Below are 19791 nucleotides of genomic sequence, written 5' to 3' on the forward strand. Positions count from 1 at the left end.
TCGTGTCAAGTTTATTGCTATCGTTTTCTGCATGTCAAGTATACGTTCCTATGCCCATGAGATCATGCAACTCACTGACACCGGATGAGTATCTTGTGTGTACCAAACATCGCAACATAACTGGGTGACTATAAAGGTGCTGTACAGGTATCTCCAAGGGTGTCGGTTGAATTGGCATGGATCAAGACTGGGATTTGTCACTCTGTATGACGGAGAGATATCTCAGGGCCCACTCGGTAATACAACATCACAAGAAGCTTGCAAGCAATGTGACTAATGAGTTAGGCACGGGATCTTGTATTACGGAACGGCGCACGGCGACGGCGAGCGGCGGCACACGGCGACGGGAGTCTACAGGGTATGGGAAGGAGAGGAAGGAGAGGGGAAACAGCTGCAGGCCTTGTCGTCGCCACGCTCGGCATGGCCTTCTCCGAGCTCGTTGAGAAGAAGCGCAGGGACGCCTCGAGTAGCAGCGGCTGCATCACAGTCAGTGCGTTCTGGCTGGTGCCCTAGTTCTTTCTTCCTACCATGGGTAGCTGGGGTTCTTTCATCTGGGAGGCCCCCGAGCGGATGAAGCCAATGGACACGGCCACACAGCTCTGTTATTTTTTTTTTGAACATCAGTACAGACACAAGCGCTCATATACATGCGCCACAGCTCTGTTACTCGCGACATAGTGTTATGCAATTAATGATGTTGCCTCGTTGCTTCCTATTTTTTGACACATTAATTCTGATTCCTGTCACGTTAACTCTATTGAGCCGAAAGGAATCTGCATTACAGGGTTGTTGCATGTGCCATATTAATCATCTTTACAATTTGCATGTTGCAAATAAATAGGGCTTATCATGGGTATGGATCCGGCTTGCCTGCTCCCTCCCATGCTCCCATCCGTGCTCCCACTTCATCCTATGGCTGTTTTCCCCCTTTTTGCTTCCTAATCTAATCACCCTCCCCCCTGATTTTAATGGGTGGGCCCGGACCTTATTTTGTCCCAATCAAATCAAGCCACGTAAGCGGGAGCAGAGATGGGCGCGCGCCCGGGGCGCAGGCAAGTCTCGTCCCATGGGTATGCCCACGTACAAGTTTGGTCTGCCTCTGATCGATCTTCAGTTAGATGGCAGATCGTGGGGTGGCGTAGCGTAACAACCGCTCATGATCTCCGAGATGTGTGGATCGGACAGAATAAAAAGGAAAGAAAACAAAAAGACGCCGATTACGCGCATCGCGGAATCGTGTGCTGAGTTGTTTTTGAGCTGCGTTCTTTCGGTTAACCGAGTTGGACCGAGCTAAAACCGAACCGGACCGAGACTTTTACGGGCCGATATTTCATAACCGGACCGACCATTTTCTTGAACGGGCCAGGACCGTACGGTCCGGTCCATATCGGGCCACGAGCCTGGCTGAAAGCCTGCTCGCCACGTCCAAGCTGAGTGCTAACCATCAAGAAAGATGCTCGCCTCTGGGTCAAGGCGGGCGCCAAGGGTTTAGCTACTATCATACCTGTAACCTGATCTTCTGTATGGAGGCTGAGCATCCCCCCCTGCTGGTTGATGCACCCTCCCAAACGCATGTTGGTGTACGTCTGTGAGGATGCCACCTGTACAAAAACTCTCTATTTCTACCTATCAATGAAATGATACGCTGCTAAGCGTATTCATCGAAAAAAGAACGAATGTATGATCCTGCAGTCTCTTTACTGCATTAGTTAGCATACGCTGTTACATATGAATGGAGCAAGAGCTTGCTCGATATTTTTTGGGAAAATAGGAAATCTATTCTTATGTAGTCACTCTTGCTATGGTCAATATCTAGTGTGCTGACCGCGTTCGGAAAGGAGAAAATTGAAATATCCAGTTTAAACATGGATAAAAATGAGGGGAAAATATGCTCATCAATGTGCTTCCAGCTTCAGCTCCCACCACCGTCATTTTCTCACCGCCACCGCCCATAACCACTTAGTATGTTGGTGTATTGTTTTAATTAATGCAAACATGTTCATTTGTTTTAACAAAAGAATGATCACGCAACTCGTTAAATAATGTTCATGTTGAGATTGAGGGACTGAGCAATCATGTGCTGAGAACATAGCTAGGGAATACTCAGAGCAAGGCAGCAAGGGAATAATGCGTTTTCGACATACTCAAAAAGATATTAATCTTTGATTGCCAATATTGTTTTAACATTTAGACTCAACATGAGGATCATATCTACACATTTTCACGGAAAATATCTAGAAAATATTATTTCCTTCGTGTATTTTTTGTATATATAGTACTATAGTAGAAAGATACTAATGGTAAGCTTGAGTAAGTCGTACGTGACCAGTTCGATGATGTCTTATTTTTTACTAGATTGTAATTGGAATTAATGTGGCACTACCGGAATCGCACCCTATGCCGACGGCCAGGGCCGTCGGCATAGCCATGACTAGCCGTCGGGTCAGGCCTATGCCGACGGCCCCCGTCGGCATAGGATCGATGACGTGGCAAGGCACACGGATCGATGACGTGGCAGATGGGCCTATACCGACGGCTATACCGTAGGCATATATTTGCCATAGGTAGTATAAAGCGAAATTTAAAATAAAACTAAATAAATGTATGCCGACGGCTAGGCCGTCGGCATATCTGTGCACACACGGAGGTGCAGTCCCACGGATCGATGACGTGGCATAGCACACGGATCGATGACGTGGCAGAGGGGTATGGGCCAGGTCTATGCCGACGACACAGCCGTCGGCATAGGGCTGGCACGGGTATGCCGACGGCCGCCGTTACCACCCGTCGGCGTAGGCTCAACGTCGTCAAACGGTCAGCGCTGACGGCAAGGGCTATGCCGACGGCCGCTCCTATGCCGACGGGCCCCGTAGGCATACCTCGAGCGGTCCCGACGGCCTCATATATGCCGACGGCCCCGTCGGCATATATGGATTTATGCCGACGGCTTTTCTACGCCTACGGCCTGCCCTTGGCCGTCGGCATAGCTGCATTTATGCCGACGGGTGCCGTCGGCATAGATTTGGCCGTCGGCAAACGAAGTTTTTCTGGTAGTGTGGTACTCTTCAGTTAGATTACTATGTACTCTTATATTTCTTTACAGAGAGAGTAGTTCATCTGCGATCACAGATTTCTGGTCAGTTACTCTTATCCCTAGTGTTGCAAACTCGCGGCACTGATTTCAGATGCCCAAAATACCTTCATCAAAAGGCAATGCATCCAAGGAAACTTCCTCCCTATCTTCAGGACATGGTGTAGTCTTATCCTGTTGTTTACTAGTATATGTTTTCTTGACTGACCAGACCTGCAGATGGTGCCAAATTACATTATTGTCATTTTTTTCTTTTAATCAAATGGCCAGATCACTTGCATTAGTAAGTGTTCTGCTGTTTTTATCTTATCTAGAATATATTGCACATCGTTCCACGTCCTCACGCGTGAAACGGGCGATTAGTTTTGTAATGCAACTTGCCTATTACAAATGATCTTTACCTACTCTAATCCTGTCGTATACTGTATGTTTTGTACACTGACCCGCAGTGGGTGGTATGGGTTGGTGGCGCTGCACTCCCCATCTCTGCCTCTTCCTCCAAACTATTCCCTATCTGCTGCTGCTGCATACCCGCGGCCTCGCTCTGCCGTGACACCATCCGTATCGCCTTCCCCTTATACACGAGCTCCCGGCCATCCACCTCCTTCTCCTTATTTGCCAGGTCACGGCCGTTCCCATCGCCGGTAAGCATCCCCCTTCCTCCTCTCAGTCCTCTGGTGGCAAGATCGGCCTGTCCCTAAGACTTTCCTTCTCAAGTTTAAATTTTACCTAGGCTTTGTCTTGTTAGCTCCTGACTAATCATGCTGCGATTCTTCAGTTGTCTGTCCTCATGAATCCTCAACATATCTGAAATTCGCAGGCAACTCGGCTGCTCTAGGTAATCACCATCTTCTTCTCCTTGAGAACTTATTCACCGGAGAAACTAAGTTGGGTGCTTTTGCATGTGCTCGATCTTCTCGCATGATCACTAGCTTGTTTGCTTAAGAAACCGCTGCTGCTGCTGCTTAATCGTGCTGAGGATGCTGTTAAGGGTTCCATCATGGTACTCAGAAATATGTGAAGCATGTTAATCAGTCATGTTATGCAAAATATCTTACATCATTGCTTTCTCAAGCGATTCATTTACCAACCAAAATGATAAACAAACCAGATTTCTGTATATCTGCTCTGAAACTAAGACTGAGCTGCATGTTCCCCAGATTTTCCCCATCAGGTGTACTCACTGCTTCACTCTTACACGGAGACTGAGCATTTGGTCCCTAAGACATTCGATTCTTCCGGTGTAGTAGTAGTAGTAGTACAACTTTAGCAGGTATGGTACAGAGACATTATGAATATTTTGTGTTGTTAATCAGTATGTATGTAGGCTGTGTTAGAGTGCCATTTATATCCTTTGCTTCCAAGGGAAATAAATCCATCCAACACAGTGTTGTGCATAGTAGCTGGAAAAAAAATCGCATCTACTATAGTTGAGCATTTGTTCAAAGTTTCTCTATGGATCTAAAAATGACTGTTAGGTACTAGGTAGGATCAAGCTATATACAAGGCGGTGTCTCTGCTAGAGTTGAATCAATCCTGTAAATTAAGCCTACAATTGTTACAAATCCATTTATGATTATGATCATGATGTTTTGTCAGAAGGGTCACACCTAACAGAGGCCTAACAAGACAGCCCTGCTTAATATGTCGATATCCTTTCACCGAAGGCGACGGCAACCCTGACAAAGATTCATTATAGCTGGAGAAGATGCTAGTGTGATTGCATAGCAATAGAGAGAGAAGCATGATGGCAACGAAACGGCGATAAGGCCATAAGAAATAGCTGAGAAACATGGAGAGAGATGATAAAGACGACACCTTGTCTTCTGACTTGTCATCATTTCATTTATTTTTTCATGTTGATAAGATCACCCTTGATGTGTGTCACATCCGCACAACCACCTTTCAAAACCTTATAAGGGTCCCCAGAAAAAAAAGTCATAAGGGATATTTGATTTGGCTTTGTTACTTCAGGAGGTGAAGTTTCTGACAAAATAGGTAGCAGGGTAACATGCTCCCAAGGTAAAGTATATGAGAAAACAAACTTCATCCTAGATAGATCCCCTGGTTTGATATTTCAATATCTATTGCCCATCGACTAATTAAGGACCACATTAAAATATTCGCTTAGAAAACAGGCCACATGATTGCTACTATGGTGTGTTGCCAAAAGCCACATACATATTGATAAAACTTATTCAAGTAATAAGATAAAATATCATACTTTTCCTTTGGCTTTTTCTAGTTTTATGTTTTTTCTCTCCATATACTCATATAGTGTAGCACATTTTTATACTCTACCATTCCGTGTCAACACGAAACTACCTTTTCCATTTTTATGGGTTGTCCATATGCGCACAACTATACTCTGCCGTTCGGTTGTCCAACACCAAATTACCTTGAAATTTCTATACCTGTGTAATGATTATACTAGGAGTAGTCTACACAGTGCTCTGCCTTCAACCTCGAATTGTGTGGAAAGAGACACGGTTGTTGTAATATACTAGTACTCGTATGAGCCGGAGATTGGACCTTGGGTACAGCCCAGGCCCCAATATCTCTCTCGCTTTGCTAGTTTAAAGTATGAAAGCACTTTTTTTCAAAATAATGACTGCTATATTCCTGATACAAGGACTGTCTGCTGCATTTTTTGATCTGCTATTTAGATCCAAAACTGCATAGTTCATACAGAAGTGGAGGCGATGTCGCATAATCACACAGATGTCGATCTGTTTAACAGTATAAACATTAGAATGCGAGATCATGGCGCATCTAAGATCAGAAAGATGCTCATTTTGTATGTTAATTTAATAAAATATAGAGGCTCTGTATATATTTAAATTAATGAATTAATGTGATGAAGCAGGAGTCTCCACAGCCATTTTTTGGTGATAAAAGGATTACAGTTTTAAAGCGCGTGAGCGTTTCAATTGAGGGGAAGGGGTATTGTTTTATTTTTTTTAATTTTTACCAATCTGTAGACTGGACTTTGACAGCAGATACGTTAAAAGCAGACAAACCAGCAGGATTCCCGCATAATTTAACTCCTCGTTAGGTGTAAAGCTAATATAGATTAGGACGCTGATTCAGATCTGAGCTTCATCTAGCTTTCACGGTGCCCACCATCCTCTTGAGTCCGAGCTCACACGCAGCAGGGCTCTCAGGATACTAGCTAATCACCATCCTCTTCTTCCCCTAAGAAACTCTAAGCTGGTTGCTTGATCGGTAGCTTGTTAACATAAGAATCTGCTGCTGCTTCTTAATTGTGTTTAGCCTTTTGTTAAGTTCCATCATTCTACTCAGAAAACATGTTGAAACTAAATGCTTTCTTTTGTTTCCGGTTGCTGTATATATGCTCTGATACTAAAGACTGAGCTTCAGGTTCCCCATAATTTCCCCAGTGCGCTCACTGCTCACTCTCCAAGTCTCCATACTCTCTCACTGCAAGATCCAGCGGACAGGTCTCCATCTTCGCGGCTTTCTCCTTTCATCATGATCTGTCTATTTTACTTCATTCTGTTCCAACGTTTTGACATCGAGCTCCTGACTAATCATATTGCGGCTCTTTAGGACGAAGTTAAGGTTGCACTTCATCAACGCAGCAGATCACCGCCACCCTTTTCCCTCTGCTGCTTCCGCAAACACCGTCAAAGAGGCTGAGCTATAGCGCAAGCCAAGCATGGCCCAGGCCGTGATTGGAGCGATGGGCACCCTCCTGCCCAAGCTAGCCGACCTAATCACCAAGGAGTACAGCCTTCAGAGGGGTGTCAGGGGCGAGATCATGTTCCTCAAAGCCGAGATGGAGAGCATGGAGACAGCTCTCCTCAGGATATCTGAGGCGCCAATGGACCAGCCACCGGACATCCAAGTTAAGCTTTGGGCCAAGGCGGTGAGGGACTTGTCATATGACCTGGAAGATAGCATCGACAAGTTCATGGTGCGCATCGAAACCCATGGCCGACCAGATAAGTCCCATAGCTTCAGGAATTTCATTGATAAGAGCCTCAGCCTGCTGACCAAGGGCAAGATTCGCCACAAGATCGGCATCGATATCAAAGACATCAAGAGCCGCATCAAGGAGGTCAGCGAGCGCCGTGATAGGTACAAGGTTGACAGTGTGGCCGCTACCAAGCCAATTGGTCCAACTATTGATACCCTTCGCATGTCAGCCTTGTATAGAAAGGCTACGGAGCTTGTTGGCACCGACGAGAAGAGCGTTGAGGTAATCAAGATGCTGACTGAGGGAGACATGGTTTCCCAGAAACAGCTGAAGGTGGTCTCTATTGTTGGATTTGGTGGATTAGGAAAGACAACCCTTGCTAATGCCGTCTATGAGAAGCTGAAAGTGCAAGAAGATAATCAAGAACTGCAATTCGATTGCTCGGCTTTTATTTCCGTGTCTCTTAATCCTAACATGGAGCAGATTTTCAGGAGCTTGCTCCATCAACTTGACAAGCATAGGATTCAAAACACCAATGAGGCATTGTGGGGCGAAGAACAACTCATCCGTGAAATAAGAACATTTCTTGAAAACAAGAGGTACGTATGTGCATATGTGTCGCCGCCATAAAAACTACAATAGTTCAGAACTCTCAAGTTTTCTATTTGCTTTGCCAGTTAAGTTAAACTGTGTTGTGTATCTCAATTCTGCTCAATGTGTGAGAACTTAGCCTTATAATATATGTGTTTTCGTATTAATTGAAGGTACTTGATTGTTATTGACGACGTATGGGATAAGTCCGTCTGGGAAAACATCAAATATGCGTTGATTGAGAATGAATATGAAAGTAGAGTAATCACAACAACTCGCATCCTTGATGTTGCCCAGCAAGCTGGTGGTGTCTACCGGCTGAATCCTCTTTCTGTTGTGGACTCAAGAAAGTTGTTCTATCAAAGAATATATGATATGGAGAACAAGTCACCACCTAGTCAATTGGTTGAAGTATCTGAGAACATTTTAGAAAGATGTGGGGGTGTGCCGCTAGCTATCCTTACAATAGGTAGCTTGCTGTCCAACAAAAAGGGAAGAGCACATACACTTGAGTATTGGTCCAAGGTGCAGAAATCTATTAGTTCAGGGCTAGACAATAATCATGATGATGTGAAGAACATGAGAAGGATATTATCAGTCAGTTATTCTAACCTACCACCACACCTAAAGACTTGTTTACTGCATCTTAGTCTATACCCAGAGGATTATAAGATTGCAACAGAACAACTGATATGGAAATGGGTGGGTGAAGGTTTCGTGAAAAAAGAACAGGGGAAGAGCTTGTATGAAGTAGGAGGGGATTATTTGGATGAGCTCATTAATAAAAGTTTGGTTCAACCTGCAAAATTTGACAATGCAAATCAAGTGTGCTCTTGTCATGTACACGATATGGTGCGTGACCTCATCATTTCCTTGTCAAGTGATGAGAATTTCCTAACAAGAATAGGTGATCCGCAACCAGAGTATCTACCAAGTAAGATCCGCCGACTGTCCATCCAGACCTGCATTCCAGAAGTTGTTAATCAATTGTCAACCATGGGACTGACCAATGTGAGGTCACTTACTGTGTCTAGTCCAGCTTTCAGTTTGTTGCCAACACTTTCGGGTTTTCCAGTCCTACGTGTATTGGATTTAACATTCTGCATGCAAGTGGATAATAATAATTGGAAGGATATTTGCAGTTTGTTTCACTTGAGATATCTGAGTTTAAAGGGAACGTCTATCACCAGGATCCCGAAAGAGATTGCAAATCTGCAATTTCTGCAAGTGCTGGACATCAGCTCGTGCACTGAAATAGAAGAAGAGCTGCCGTCAACCTTTATTCAACTAACACAACTATTGTTATTCCACATGGCTGACAGCATCACTTGTGCAGTACCTAGGTGGATGTGTTCCATGTCTTTCCTCTTCTCTCTTAGTATCAAACTTGAAACAATGGGAGAAGAAGACCTTCAAGTACTTGGGAACATACCGTCTCTCAGTGAACTGTACATACAAGTGCAGAAACCTACACAAGGTAGAGACAAACGGTTGGTCATTGACAATGCTTATCCATTTCGGTGTCTAAAGAGGTTTAGTGTCAAGGGTGACACCATGGAGTTGAAGTTTGCACGGGGAGCCATGCAAAGTCTACAGACCCTCCTGTTAGTTTTAGATAATGTGCATGACACATTCTCTCAGTTTGGTGATCTTGTATTTGGTTTAGAGAATATCTCTTTGCTTGAGCATATTGTTGTTGAGTTCCCCTTCGACGAAGAAGATAGTGATGAGGAGACTCAAATGCTGAGAAATGTTGTTCAGAAAGAGGTTGAGATGAATCAAAACAAGCCCATACTAACTTTCACACAAACAGATGCCGTTGACGTAAGTATATTTGTTCACACTGTCAAGCAACATGTATATGTTTCTTTAAATTTGTGTATACTTCTACACCTTATATGCAATCAGTGGAAGTATACGTTTGGTTCTATTCTTCTTAACATTATATAATTTTATTGTATTAGGATACTTATGTATGTATTTGAAACATTAGTCATCTATTATTATTATTTTTCAATTTTCATTGGGGCGTAACCCTCTCAGCGACGCGCCACATCGGAACCCGGGTGTGTTGGAAAATGGGCAAGGGCTGGGTCGTCACCCCCCAAGTGGCGCGCCATATCTTGATCCGGATACGGTGGCAAGTGAGCGAGGATCGGGTCGTCACATCCTTAGTGGCGCGCTACATCGGCGCCCGGATGTAGTGGAAAATGAGCATGGGTCTTCGCATTTGACTCGACGAGTGCGAAGGGTAAGGAAGCTAGCCGAGCCTAGGAGGATTCGCTTAGGTAGCTGGAATGTAGGGTCTCTGACAGGGAAGCTTCGGGAGCTAGTTGATGCAGCGGTGAGGAGAGGTGTTGATATCCTTTGCGTCCAAGAAACCAAATGGAGAGGACAGAAGGCGAAGGAGGTGGAGGATACCGGCTTCAAGCTGTGGTACATGGGGACGGCTGCAAACAGAAATGGCGTAGGCATCTTGATCAACAAGAGCCTCAAGTATGGAGTGGTAGACGTCAAGAGACGTGGGATTATCCTGGTCAAGCTGGTAGTTGAGGACTTGGTTCTCAATGTTATCAGCGCGTATGCCCCGCAAGTAGGCCACAATGAGAACACCAAGAGGGAGTTCTGGGAAGGCCTGGAAGACATGGTTAGGAGTGTACCGATTGGTGAGAAGCTCTTCATAGGAGGAGACCTCAATGGCCACGTGGGTACATCTAACACAGGTTTTGAAGGGGCGCATGGGGGCTTTGGCTATGGCATCAGGAATCAAGAAGGAGAAGATGTCTTAAGCTTTGCTCTAGCCTACAACATGATTGTAGCTAACACCCTCTTTAGAAAGAGAGAATCACATCTGGTGACTTTTAGTAGTGGCCAACACTCTAGCCAGATTGATTTCATCCTCTCGAGAAGAGAAGATAGGCGTGCGTGCCTAGACTGCAAGGTGATACCTGGAGAGAGTGTTGTACCCCAGCATAAGCTGGTGGTTGCTGATTTCCGCTTTCGGATTCGTGTCCAGCGGGATAAGCGTGCCAAGGTCGCTAGAACGAAGTGGTGGAAGCTCAAGGGGGAGGTAGCTCAGGTGTTCAAGGAGAGGGTCATTAAGGAGGGCCCTTGGGAGGAGGGAGGGGATGCGGACAATGTGTGGACGAAGATGGCGACTTGCATTCGTAAGGTGGCCTCGGAGGAGTTTGGAGTGTCCAGGGGAAGGAGAAGCGAAGATAAGGATACCTGGTGGTGGAACGATGATGTCCAGAAGGCGATTAAAGAGATGAAAGATTGCTTCAGACGCCTATACCTGAATAGGAGTGCAGACAACATAGAGAAGTACAAGATGGCGAAGAAGGCCGCAAAGCGAGCTGTTGGTGAAGCAAGGAGTCGAGCATATGAGGACCTCTACCAACGGTTAAGCATGGGTGGTGAACTATCCAGAACGAAGTCGAACCACCCTTCATAAGCCCATATGGTAGCAAATTCCCACTATAACATGTTATCTAATGAGATAATATGTGTTTAGTGTTACATCTTATGCATAAGCTACTATTCACTATTAACTAGACTTTGCACATTTTCCTAACAAGGAAGTTATTTTATGACCTGTTTCTGTTGCACGAAACTTTTTTTAATCAGACGGAGAAACGATAATTCTATTACGTGAGATTTGTAACATCGAAATAACTTGGAAAATAATGCTTATATTGTGCCTTTTTTGCTGCATATTAAGGCAACACGTGATTACCTAGTACAGATACACCTATTAGTGAAGGGCAAAATGTTCTCTATCTCTGACAGATTTGTTTTTGCTGCATAATAAAGCAACACGAGATTACAAAATGTCCACTGGTACACATACATCTATTGATGACGGGTGAAATACCCTCCATCTGTGACAGATTTCACGACTGTTAGAACATCTCTGTCACTTATGACTACAGCCATGATTGATACCTATGCGAGATAGGGAGATCAAAATGCAACAATAAAACTACCAGACAGCTGGCCGTGGGCTCGATCTGCTTTTGTTGCCTGGTATCTGATCTCTGAAGCACCATCATGATCTCGGAGACACACTGCTGCCGGATTGGATACCACTGAGATGACGTGCCCCAAGCATTTTGTCGCTTGGAGACGTGCCAAAGTCATGGTACCATTGAAGCTTGTCTAGGTTTGTCTGAAGGAAAACATATTTCTAGATATAGCATATATGGGATAACTTCAGAAGTCCCTCGTATACACTACGATGAGATAGTTAAATCTGTTTACATTCATATTAAAACATATTACGCTTTGCGTTCTTACATGGCCAAATTGTCCCTGATCAATGCAAGAGTAAGATTACATGCCTATCATTCATTCGAGGAGAGGTATATGTAGGGTATCATAGAGCTTTGTTAAATTCTTAATCGTCACATAAGATTGACACTTCTATGCTAACCAAGTACACATGCGTAACCAGAATGTCATGATATGTTGTTGATTGCTTGTTGAAATGTTTTCTGCTGATCACACTAAAACATAGATACTACGAAACATTATAATGTTTCATTTTTTGTTTGATAGGAACATGCTGAGGAATTCATCAAGAGATTCTATTTACAGGTACGACTTAACATCCTCTCAAAACATTATATGCAAATTAAGCCAATTATATTATATTCAAATGGAGAAGATGTTTTTCTATTCAAAATAAAGTCATTCTGGTCAAGGACAGAACAAAAACACTTGTAACCCCATGCACGGAGAGTAGGCTTTTGTTGGCCTTTTATCAATATCTTTAGTATTACACTTGAAAGTCCTTAATGATTGAAAAAATGTTAATCTTATATGGCTAGCCTTTTAAGCACCCAAAAAACTTTCTGAAAACTTGAACATGGCCTATCTCAATTATTTGTTAGAGGCTTGCTATTGTACCAATAGTCTTCTAGTGAAGTCGATAATTTTTTATTACCCGATACAGAAAAATCCACAACATTGACGTCATTTGTAATTTGTTTCAAGCATGCAAGGGATCTCACCTCACTCAGGGATGGAAACAATAACATGCTTGATAAAGTAATTGTATTTTTTTCCGCTTACTCACAAAGAGGAATAGTGTAATACCAGCACCTTACTGTGTACACCTGCTTTTTTGTGGATTCAAATAAATTTGCAAAGATTTTATTCGTCTAGTAACCACCTAACTGTGTCATTTGGTCAGCTGAAGAAGCAGAAGATAGAAACATTCACCCAGTATCTCGATTCACTAGGAAACTAGAGATAAGAGGTTGCTGTGGAAGCTTAAATAAACCTGTCTTTGCTTCTGGAAATGAAGCCACTGATCTTGAGGAGATAGCCACAGGGCTCAGCTGAAGCAGTCTAACATGCTCCTGTTCCAACATTCAGACGGCAGAATTGAAATTTTCCAAGTTCAAATTGATTTGGCTTCTGGTTGGCGATGTTGAAAATACACCATAGATTATTATATTTTCCTATGTTTGCGAATTATTGGATAATATGTCGTCTTACTACTTGAATATCTTGTCAATATTTATTAGCAAGCACATGACTTGTAAACCCTATATCTCTCTCTAAGATTGATATTTTATAGTGCTACACTACAGGAAAAAAAATAAAGCCGAGTATGAAACATACTCGGGGAAGACAACACTCGGCTATAGTACTTGGCTTAATTTGTACTCCCTCCGTCCCAAAATAAGTGACTCAGCTTTGTACTAGCTTTAGTACCAAGTTAGTACAAACTTGAGTCATTTATTTTGGGACGGAGGGAGTATCGACTTAGGCACTGTAAGGAGAGTGTCACTTCACCGGTACTTAGTTTATATATAAGTCGAGTATAAAGCCGTGGCTCTCGGCGAAAAAAAGCGGGATAACGGCTGGCTTAACCTAACCGCGGTGCCATGTGGCACCTCTTTAAGTCGAATGTATGGCTAAGTTGTGTGTCAACGTTGACCCATGGTATATGCTTAGGCTAGGAAGTACAAAAGAGAGCTTACCGAGGGGAACTCACAAAGAAAACCAAGTGAAAGGCCGAGAGCAGTTCAGCCATGACTGCAACAGCTGAGGACTACTTAGTCATGTTCAGGATGCTTAATCATGTTCCGGATGCTGTTAAGTTCCATCATGTTACCCAGAAAAGATCTCAAGTGTTGTCAGCTTGTCATATGATGAATGTCTTGAAATTATTGCTTTCGCAAACGATTCAGTTACCACCGTTTTCTTTTCTTTCAGATTGCTCCATCTCTTCTCTGAATCTAAGGCCCAGCTTTAGATTCCCCAATTTTTTTCCATCAGTGCACTCACCTCTCTCAGGCAAGATGTCGGTCTGTTTGAATTCATTCTGAACTTTTGACTTGTTAGCTCCTGACTACTCATTCTGTGATTCTTTACGTGGTGTAGTGCAAGACGAAGCTTCATCCACGCAGCAGAGCAGATTGCCACCACCATCTCCCTTCTTCTGCTTCCGCAAACATCTGCAGCATGCTGAGAGGCTGAGCTAGAGCTCAAGCCGAGCATGGCCTAGGCCGTGATTGGAGCGAAGGGCACCCTCATGCCCAAGCTAGCTGACCTAATAACCAAGGAGTACAACCTTCAGAGGGGTGTCAGGGGCGAGATCATGTTCCTCAAAGCCGAGATGGAGAGCATGCAGACGGCTCTCCTCAAGGTTTCCGAGGCACCGATCGACCAGCCACCGGACATCCAAGTCAAGCTTTGGGCCAAGCCTGTGAGGGACCTGTCGTACGACCTCGAAGACAGCATCGACAAGTTCATGGTGCGCATCGAAACCCATGAACCAGAGAAGTCGCATAGCTTCAGGAATTTCATTGATAAGAGTCTCAGCCTACTGACCAAGGGCAAGATTCACCACAAGATCGGCATCGATATCAAAGATATCAAGAGCCGTATCAAGGAGGTCAGCGAGCGCCGTTATAGGTACAAGGTTGACAGTGTGGTTACCAAGCCAACCAGACAAACTGTTGATGCCCTTCGCCTATCAACCTTGTATAAAAAGGCAACCAACCTCGTTGGCACAGACAAGAAGAGCCTTGAGGTAATCAAGATGCTGACTGAGGGAGATGAGATTTCCAAGGAACAGCTTCGGGTGGTCTCTATTGCTGGACTTGGTGGATTAGGAAAGACAACCCTGGCTAATACAGTGTATGAGAAGCTTAAAGTGCATTTCGATTTTACGGCTTTCGTTTCCTTGTCTCTTAATCCTAACATGGAGAAAATTTTCAAGAGCTTGCTCCATCAACTTCACAAGCAAAAGTATGAGAATATCAACGAGGCTGCATGGGGCGAAGCACAACTCATCAGTGAGATAAGAACATTTCTTGAAAACAAGAAGTACGTATATGCGTGTGTGTTCCTCCCTCATTGTTTCGTATCTGGACGTCACAGGGAAACTGCAGTGCTACAGACTCTGAATTTGCATTTGCTTAGCCCTGATGAAGTAGCTCAATTCTGCTTGAAATATGATAGCTTATATAGACTTTTAAATCTTAATATATGTGTTTTGATATTAATTGAAGGTACTTGATTGTTATTGACGACATATGGGATAAATCTGTCTGGGAAAACATCAAATATTCGTTGACAGTGAATGAGCATGCAAGTAGAGTAATCACAACAACTCGCATTCTTAATATTGCCGAGCAAGCTGGTGATGTTTATCGGCTGGAACCACTTTCTGTTGTTGACTCAAGAAAGTTGTTCCACCAAAGAATATATGAGACCGAGAACAAATCACCACCTAATCAATTGTTTGAAATATCTGAGAAAATTTTAAGAAGATGTGGTGGAGTGCCGTTAGCTATCATTACAATAGGTAGCTTGCTGTCCAGCAAAACGGAAAGAGAACATACACAAGAGTATTGGTCCAAGGTGTACAAATCATTGGGTTCAGGGTTAGACAATGGTCATGATGATGTGAAGAACATGAGGAGGATATTATCCGTCAGTTACTCTGACCTACCTCCACACCTCAAGACTTGTATACTGCATCTTTGTTTGTATCCAGAGGATTATGAGATTCAAACTGAACGGTTGATATGGAAATGGGTGGGTGAAGGTTTTGTGAAAAAAGAACATGGGAGGAGCTTATGTGAAGTAGGAGAGGATTACTTTGACCAGCTCATTAATAAAAGTTTGGTCCAACCTGTAAAAATCGACAATGGGAATAAAGTACACTCTTGTCGCATACACGACATGGTGCGTGACCTCATCACTTCCTTGTCAACTGAGGAGAACTTCGTAACGATAGTAGGTTGTCAGCAACCAGTCTATCTACCAAGTAAAATCCGCCGACTGTCTGTCCAGACCAACATTGAAGAGGTTGCTAATCAGCTTCCAACCATGAGCTTGTCCTATATAAGGGCACTTACTGTGTCTAGTCTCGCTTTCAGTTTGTTGCCAGCACTTACGGGTTTTCCAATCCTACGTGTGCTGGATTTAACTGACTGCAAGCAAGTGGATAATAATCATTGGAAGGATATATGCAGTTTGTTTCACTTGAGATATTTGAGTTTAAAAGGTACATCTATCACTAAGATCCCGAAAGGTATTGCGGATCTGCAATTTCTTGAAGTGTTGGACATAAGGTCCACTGAAATAGATGAAAAGCTGCCGTCAACCATTATTCAGTTAACACGTCTGTTGTTACTCCACATGCTTGATAGCATCACTTGTGCAGTGCCAAGGTGGATCTGCTCCATGTGTTGCCTCTTTTCCCTAAGTATCAGACTTGAACTGGGAGAGGAGGATCTTCAAGTCTTAGGCAGTATACTGTCTCTCAGTGAACTGCACATACAAGTGAAGAAACCTACACAAGGCAGAGATAAACGGCTGGTCATTGACGGTCGCTACCTATTTCAATGTCTAATGAGGTTCAGAGTCGAGAGTGAAACCATGGAGTTAATGTTTGCACGGGGAGCCATGCAAAGTCTCCAAACCCTGCGGTTAGAATTTAAAGATGTCCCTAACTCATTGGTTCAGTTTGGTGCTCCTATGTTCGGTTTAGAGAACCTCTCTTCACTTGAGCATATCAATGTTGAGTTCAGAAATGGTGAAGACGGCAATGAGATACGAAATATGAGAAATGCAGTGAAGAGAGAAATCTATATGAATCGAAACAAGCCCAAACTGGATTTCCCACAAACAACAGGGGTAAATATACTATTTCACACATTCATGCAACATGTGTGTGTGCGCGCGCGCGCGCGTGTGTATTCATATCCTTGTGTATTTTTTTTTACTTTATAGGAGTATAAATTTGGTGAAAGTATTTGCTTGTTTCTCTTTGTTTTCACTTATATAATTTTAAGTTGTTATGTTAGTCATTTATGCATTTCAAATATTAGTCATCTAGTGATTTTTTTCAGAACTCACTAATTAAGTTTTTATTACATTGTATTTGTTTATCAAAATTTATGCAGTTTGCTCTTCTCATTCTTTATCCATTTTAATGATATAATATCGACAAACTGTACCGGGATCAACTCAATTCCACCATAACGACCTTAGATCCTTCCTAAATATGAGTCAAGTATTTACCTCTTAGCGGGGCAGATAATATCAATTAGATTTTTCCCATTGTTCTTAAGAGGAATTAAATCATAAGCAATAAATTGTTTATAACTTTTAGCCTGCTCTTAATTTCCTGTTACAGTAACAAAATGTTTCCATCACACGGTTTTTTTCTGTCATACAGGATTTGTTATTTACAAATAGTTTGTGAGAAAGAAATGCACTCATGTTCTTGATAACATTATGTAATTTTATCTTATTAAATTACTTATTTATGCATTCCCATTATTAGTCATTCACTGATTTTTATAAGTCTACATTAGTTCATTTACTTTCTTCACTAATTGTAGTTCTGTTTGACATCATTTTTCTAATGAAAGTATATGCAATTTGTACTTCTCATTTGTGATCCATTTTAATGATAATAATGGTGAATCCTTTTTGGCTCAATTGTCTTGCACCATGGGTGGTGGACTTACCGGAACGAATCCGGACCACCCTTCTTAAGCCTGTGTGGTGGGGAATTCCAACCATAACACCTTATTGAGTTTAGTATTACACCTTATGAGTTTAATATTAATGCTTTGCACATCGTTCAAATGAGGAAATAATAACAAGGGAATAATGGCTTTATAACAATAGCCTGGTCATAATTATTTTAGAATTTGTTTCCATTGCAAAAAAAATCACCAGATAAAATAATAATAATAATTCTATCGTACAAGATTTGTTAGATGGAAACAACTCAGAAAATAATGTTCTTTATAGTTACACTTTTTTCTGTGTATGAAAGAAACACGTGATTAACAACCCATGTACATCCATTTTTTTGTGAAAATGTACATCCATTATTGACGGGGAAAATACCCCATCTTTGATGGATTTCATGACCGTCTGTGTGAATAAGCCCAGGGGACCTGAGTTTGAAATCTGCTGCGTTCCCAGATCTAGTCTCAGAAGCACCATCTCAAGCTCAGTAATGTGTTGCCACTGTACTTGGGGATGACATAATTAAATATCTTTACATTCTTTTTAAAACATGATACATGTAGCATGTTTACATTGCTAAATTGCTCTCGATCAATGAAAGGATAAGATTAAATTCTCATCATTTTTGGCATGGTAGTTTTTTTCGACTCCTTAGTCGTCTAAGATTGAATCACATTTACATTGGCAAAGTACACAAAAAAACCACAATGTCATGTTTTGGTGATTGCCTATTGAAATGTTTTCTGCTGATCACATTAGAACATAGGCACTGTAAAATCATTATAATATTTCCTACTGTTATGTCATGACAGGAAATCGCTCTTGATTTTGTTTTCTACATGCAGAAGATGAGAAAGGTACAACTCAACATCCTCTCAAAACATTATATCCATATTACGCCAATCAATATAAAATGGACAAGAGGCTTTTCTATTCAAATAAAGTCTTTTGATCAAGGATCAATTGGCAAATTGGCATAGTGCGGGAGCAGAACATGCGTAACTCTATGTCTGGAGAGTATGCTTTATTAGCCTTTTATGTCTAGTTCTCTTTTTGTGCTTGAAACTCCTTAATCAGTGAAAAATGCAAACCTTTTGCTATGTTTCTTTTAAATCTTGCCGATAACTTTAGTGTGGCCTCACTCAATTTTTGCTGGAGACTTGCTATTCAATGATTGGTTATCGGTAAATTAGTGGTGGTTAGTGATCCATACATTTTTCGTGGGTATTAACCCCATGTGGAAATTGCAACAACATGTCGAATTGTGTTATTAACATTGCCTTCATTCGGAGAAACAAAACGAAAGAACAACAGGCATGATAGCGTAGTACCAGCATCTTGCTATTTATGTACACCTGCACTTGTGGATTCAAAGGTTGAAGCTAAATCAAATCTTCAAATATGTGCAAATATTTTGTTTGTCTGCAAGCTACATATTGAATATGTCATTTGGTCAGCGGCGGCATGAGCTAAGGGCGGCGAGCAGGGGGTCTGAGCGGGAGGTCTCTGGAGCTGAGAGCTAGATGTCGAAGCTTAAATAAACCTGTCTACGTGAGGCTAATCGGGCTAGCACCAGGAAATGAGGCTAGGAGATAACCAGCTGAGAGATCAGTCTGGACAAAGACTGTCTACGTGCTCCTGCTCCATCGTGCAGACTGCACAATTACAACTTGGACACCTGAGCGTTAGCCACCTGAGAGAGTTCATAATAAAGGTTCAGCCAGAACCAAGTGCAGGATGTCAGCCAAGATGAGTAGGATGCAGACTTGGACACCTGATCGTCGGCCTAATGAATCGTACTCCCTCTGTCCCAAAATAAGCGTCTCAACTTTGTACTAGCTTTAGTACAAAATTGTACTAAGCTTGAGACACTTATTTTGGGACGGAGAGAGTATTACTTAGAGTGATTTGTATTACTTCAAGAAACATCGATGAACCAGTTACTTCAAGAAACATCGATGACTATAAAAGAATGTGACTTGTTTTCCAATCGATTGATAACATTAATTAGTCGATGAACATACCATGGCACATACATTTGAACCGCTATTGGTTGAGGAACATGTTTCACAGGCATAGATTTTGAGGTATCAAATAGGGGGAGAGCATTGGGGGTAAAGTTTGTTTTCTCGCATATACCTGTTCTTCTACCCGGAGTGCT

General features: G+C 42.5%; 1 protein-coding gene and 1 pseudogene across 4 annotated transcripts; both read left to right on the forward strand.

Annotated features, from left to right (window-relative positions):
• The first annotated feature begins 3346 nt into the window (after window positions 1-3346).
• On the forward strand, window positions 3347-13264 carry LOC109756095 (disease resistance protein RGA5). 4 transcript variants are annotated; one of them, XM_020314954.4, is made up of 8 exons: window positions 3347-3735; window positions 3870-3929; window positions 4252-4364; window positions 6461-6552; window positions 6662-7630; window positions 7796-9446; window positions 12180-12218; window positions 12817-13264. In XM_020314954.4, the coding sequence occupies exons 5-8, from the start codon at window positions 6771-6773 to the stop codon at window positions 12871-12873; spliced, it is 2607 nt and encodes an 868-aa protein (XP_020170543.1). In that variant the 5' UTR covers window positions 3347-3735; window positions 3870-3929; window positions 4252-4364; window positions 6461-6552; window positions 6662-6770; the 3' UTR covers window positions 12874-13264. The 4 variants fall into 4 exon arrangements, 3 of the variants coding, with proteins under 3 accessions (XP_020170543.1, XP_045089410.1, XP_073365482.1); XM_045233475.2 differs by having other exon boundaries at window positions 6473-6552; XM_073509381.1 differs by lacking the exons at window positions 12180-12218; window positions 12817-13264 and adding an exon at window positions 9616-12170 and having other exon boundaries at window positions 3348-3735.
• Window positions 13265-14130: 866 nt separating this feature from the next.
• LOC109756080 (disease resistance protein Pik-2-like) lies at window positions 14131-19153 on the forward strand (annotated as a pseudogene).
• Window positions 19154-19791: the final 638 nt, after the last annotated feature.

Source organism: Aegilops tauschii, chromosome 2 (genome assembly GCF_002575655.3).
Source record: "Aegilops tauschii subsp. strangulata cultivar AL8/78 chromosome 2, Aet v6.0, whole genome shotgun sequence".
In the NCBI taxonomy this organism is placed as follows: domain Eukaryota; kingdom Viridiplantae; phylum Streptophyta; class Magnoliopsida; order Poales; family Poaceae; genus Aegilops; species Aegilops tauschii.

Excerpts from the sequence above, each read along its gene's own strand:
- LOC109756095 (XM_073509381.1), top strand. The coding sequence starts at position 6,771 with ATGGCCCAGGCCGTGATTGGAGCGATGGGCACCCTCCTGCCCAAGCTA. Across the intron at positions 7,631-7,795 it reads ACATTTCTTGAAAACAAGAG|GTACTTGATTGTTATTGACG; the intron begins GTACGTATGTGC and ends TATTAATTGAAG. Across the intron at positions 9,447-9,615 it reads CACAAACAGATGCCGTTGAC|TCATCTATTATTATTATTTT; the intron begins GTAAGTATATTT and ends TTGAAACATTAG.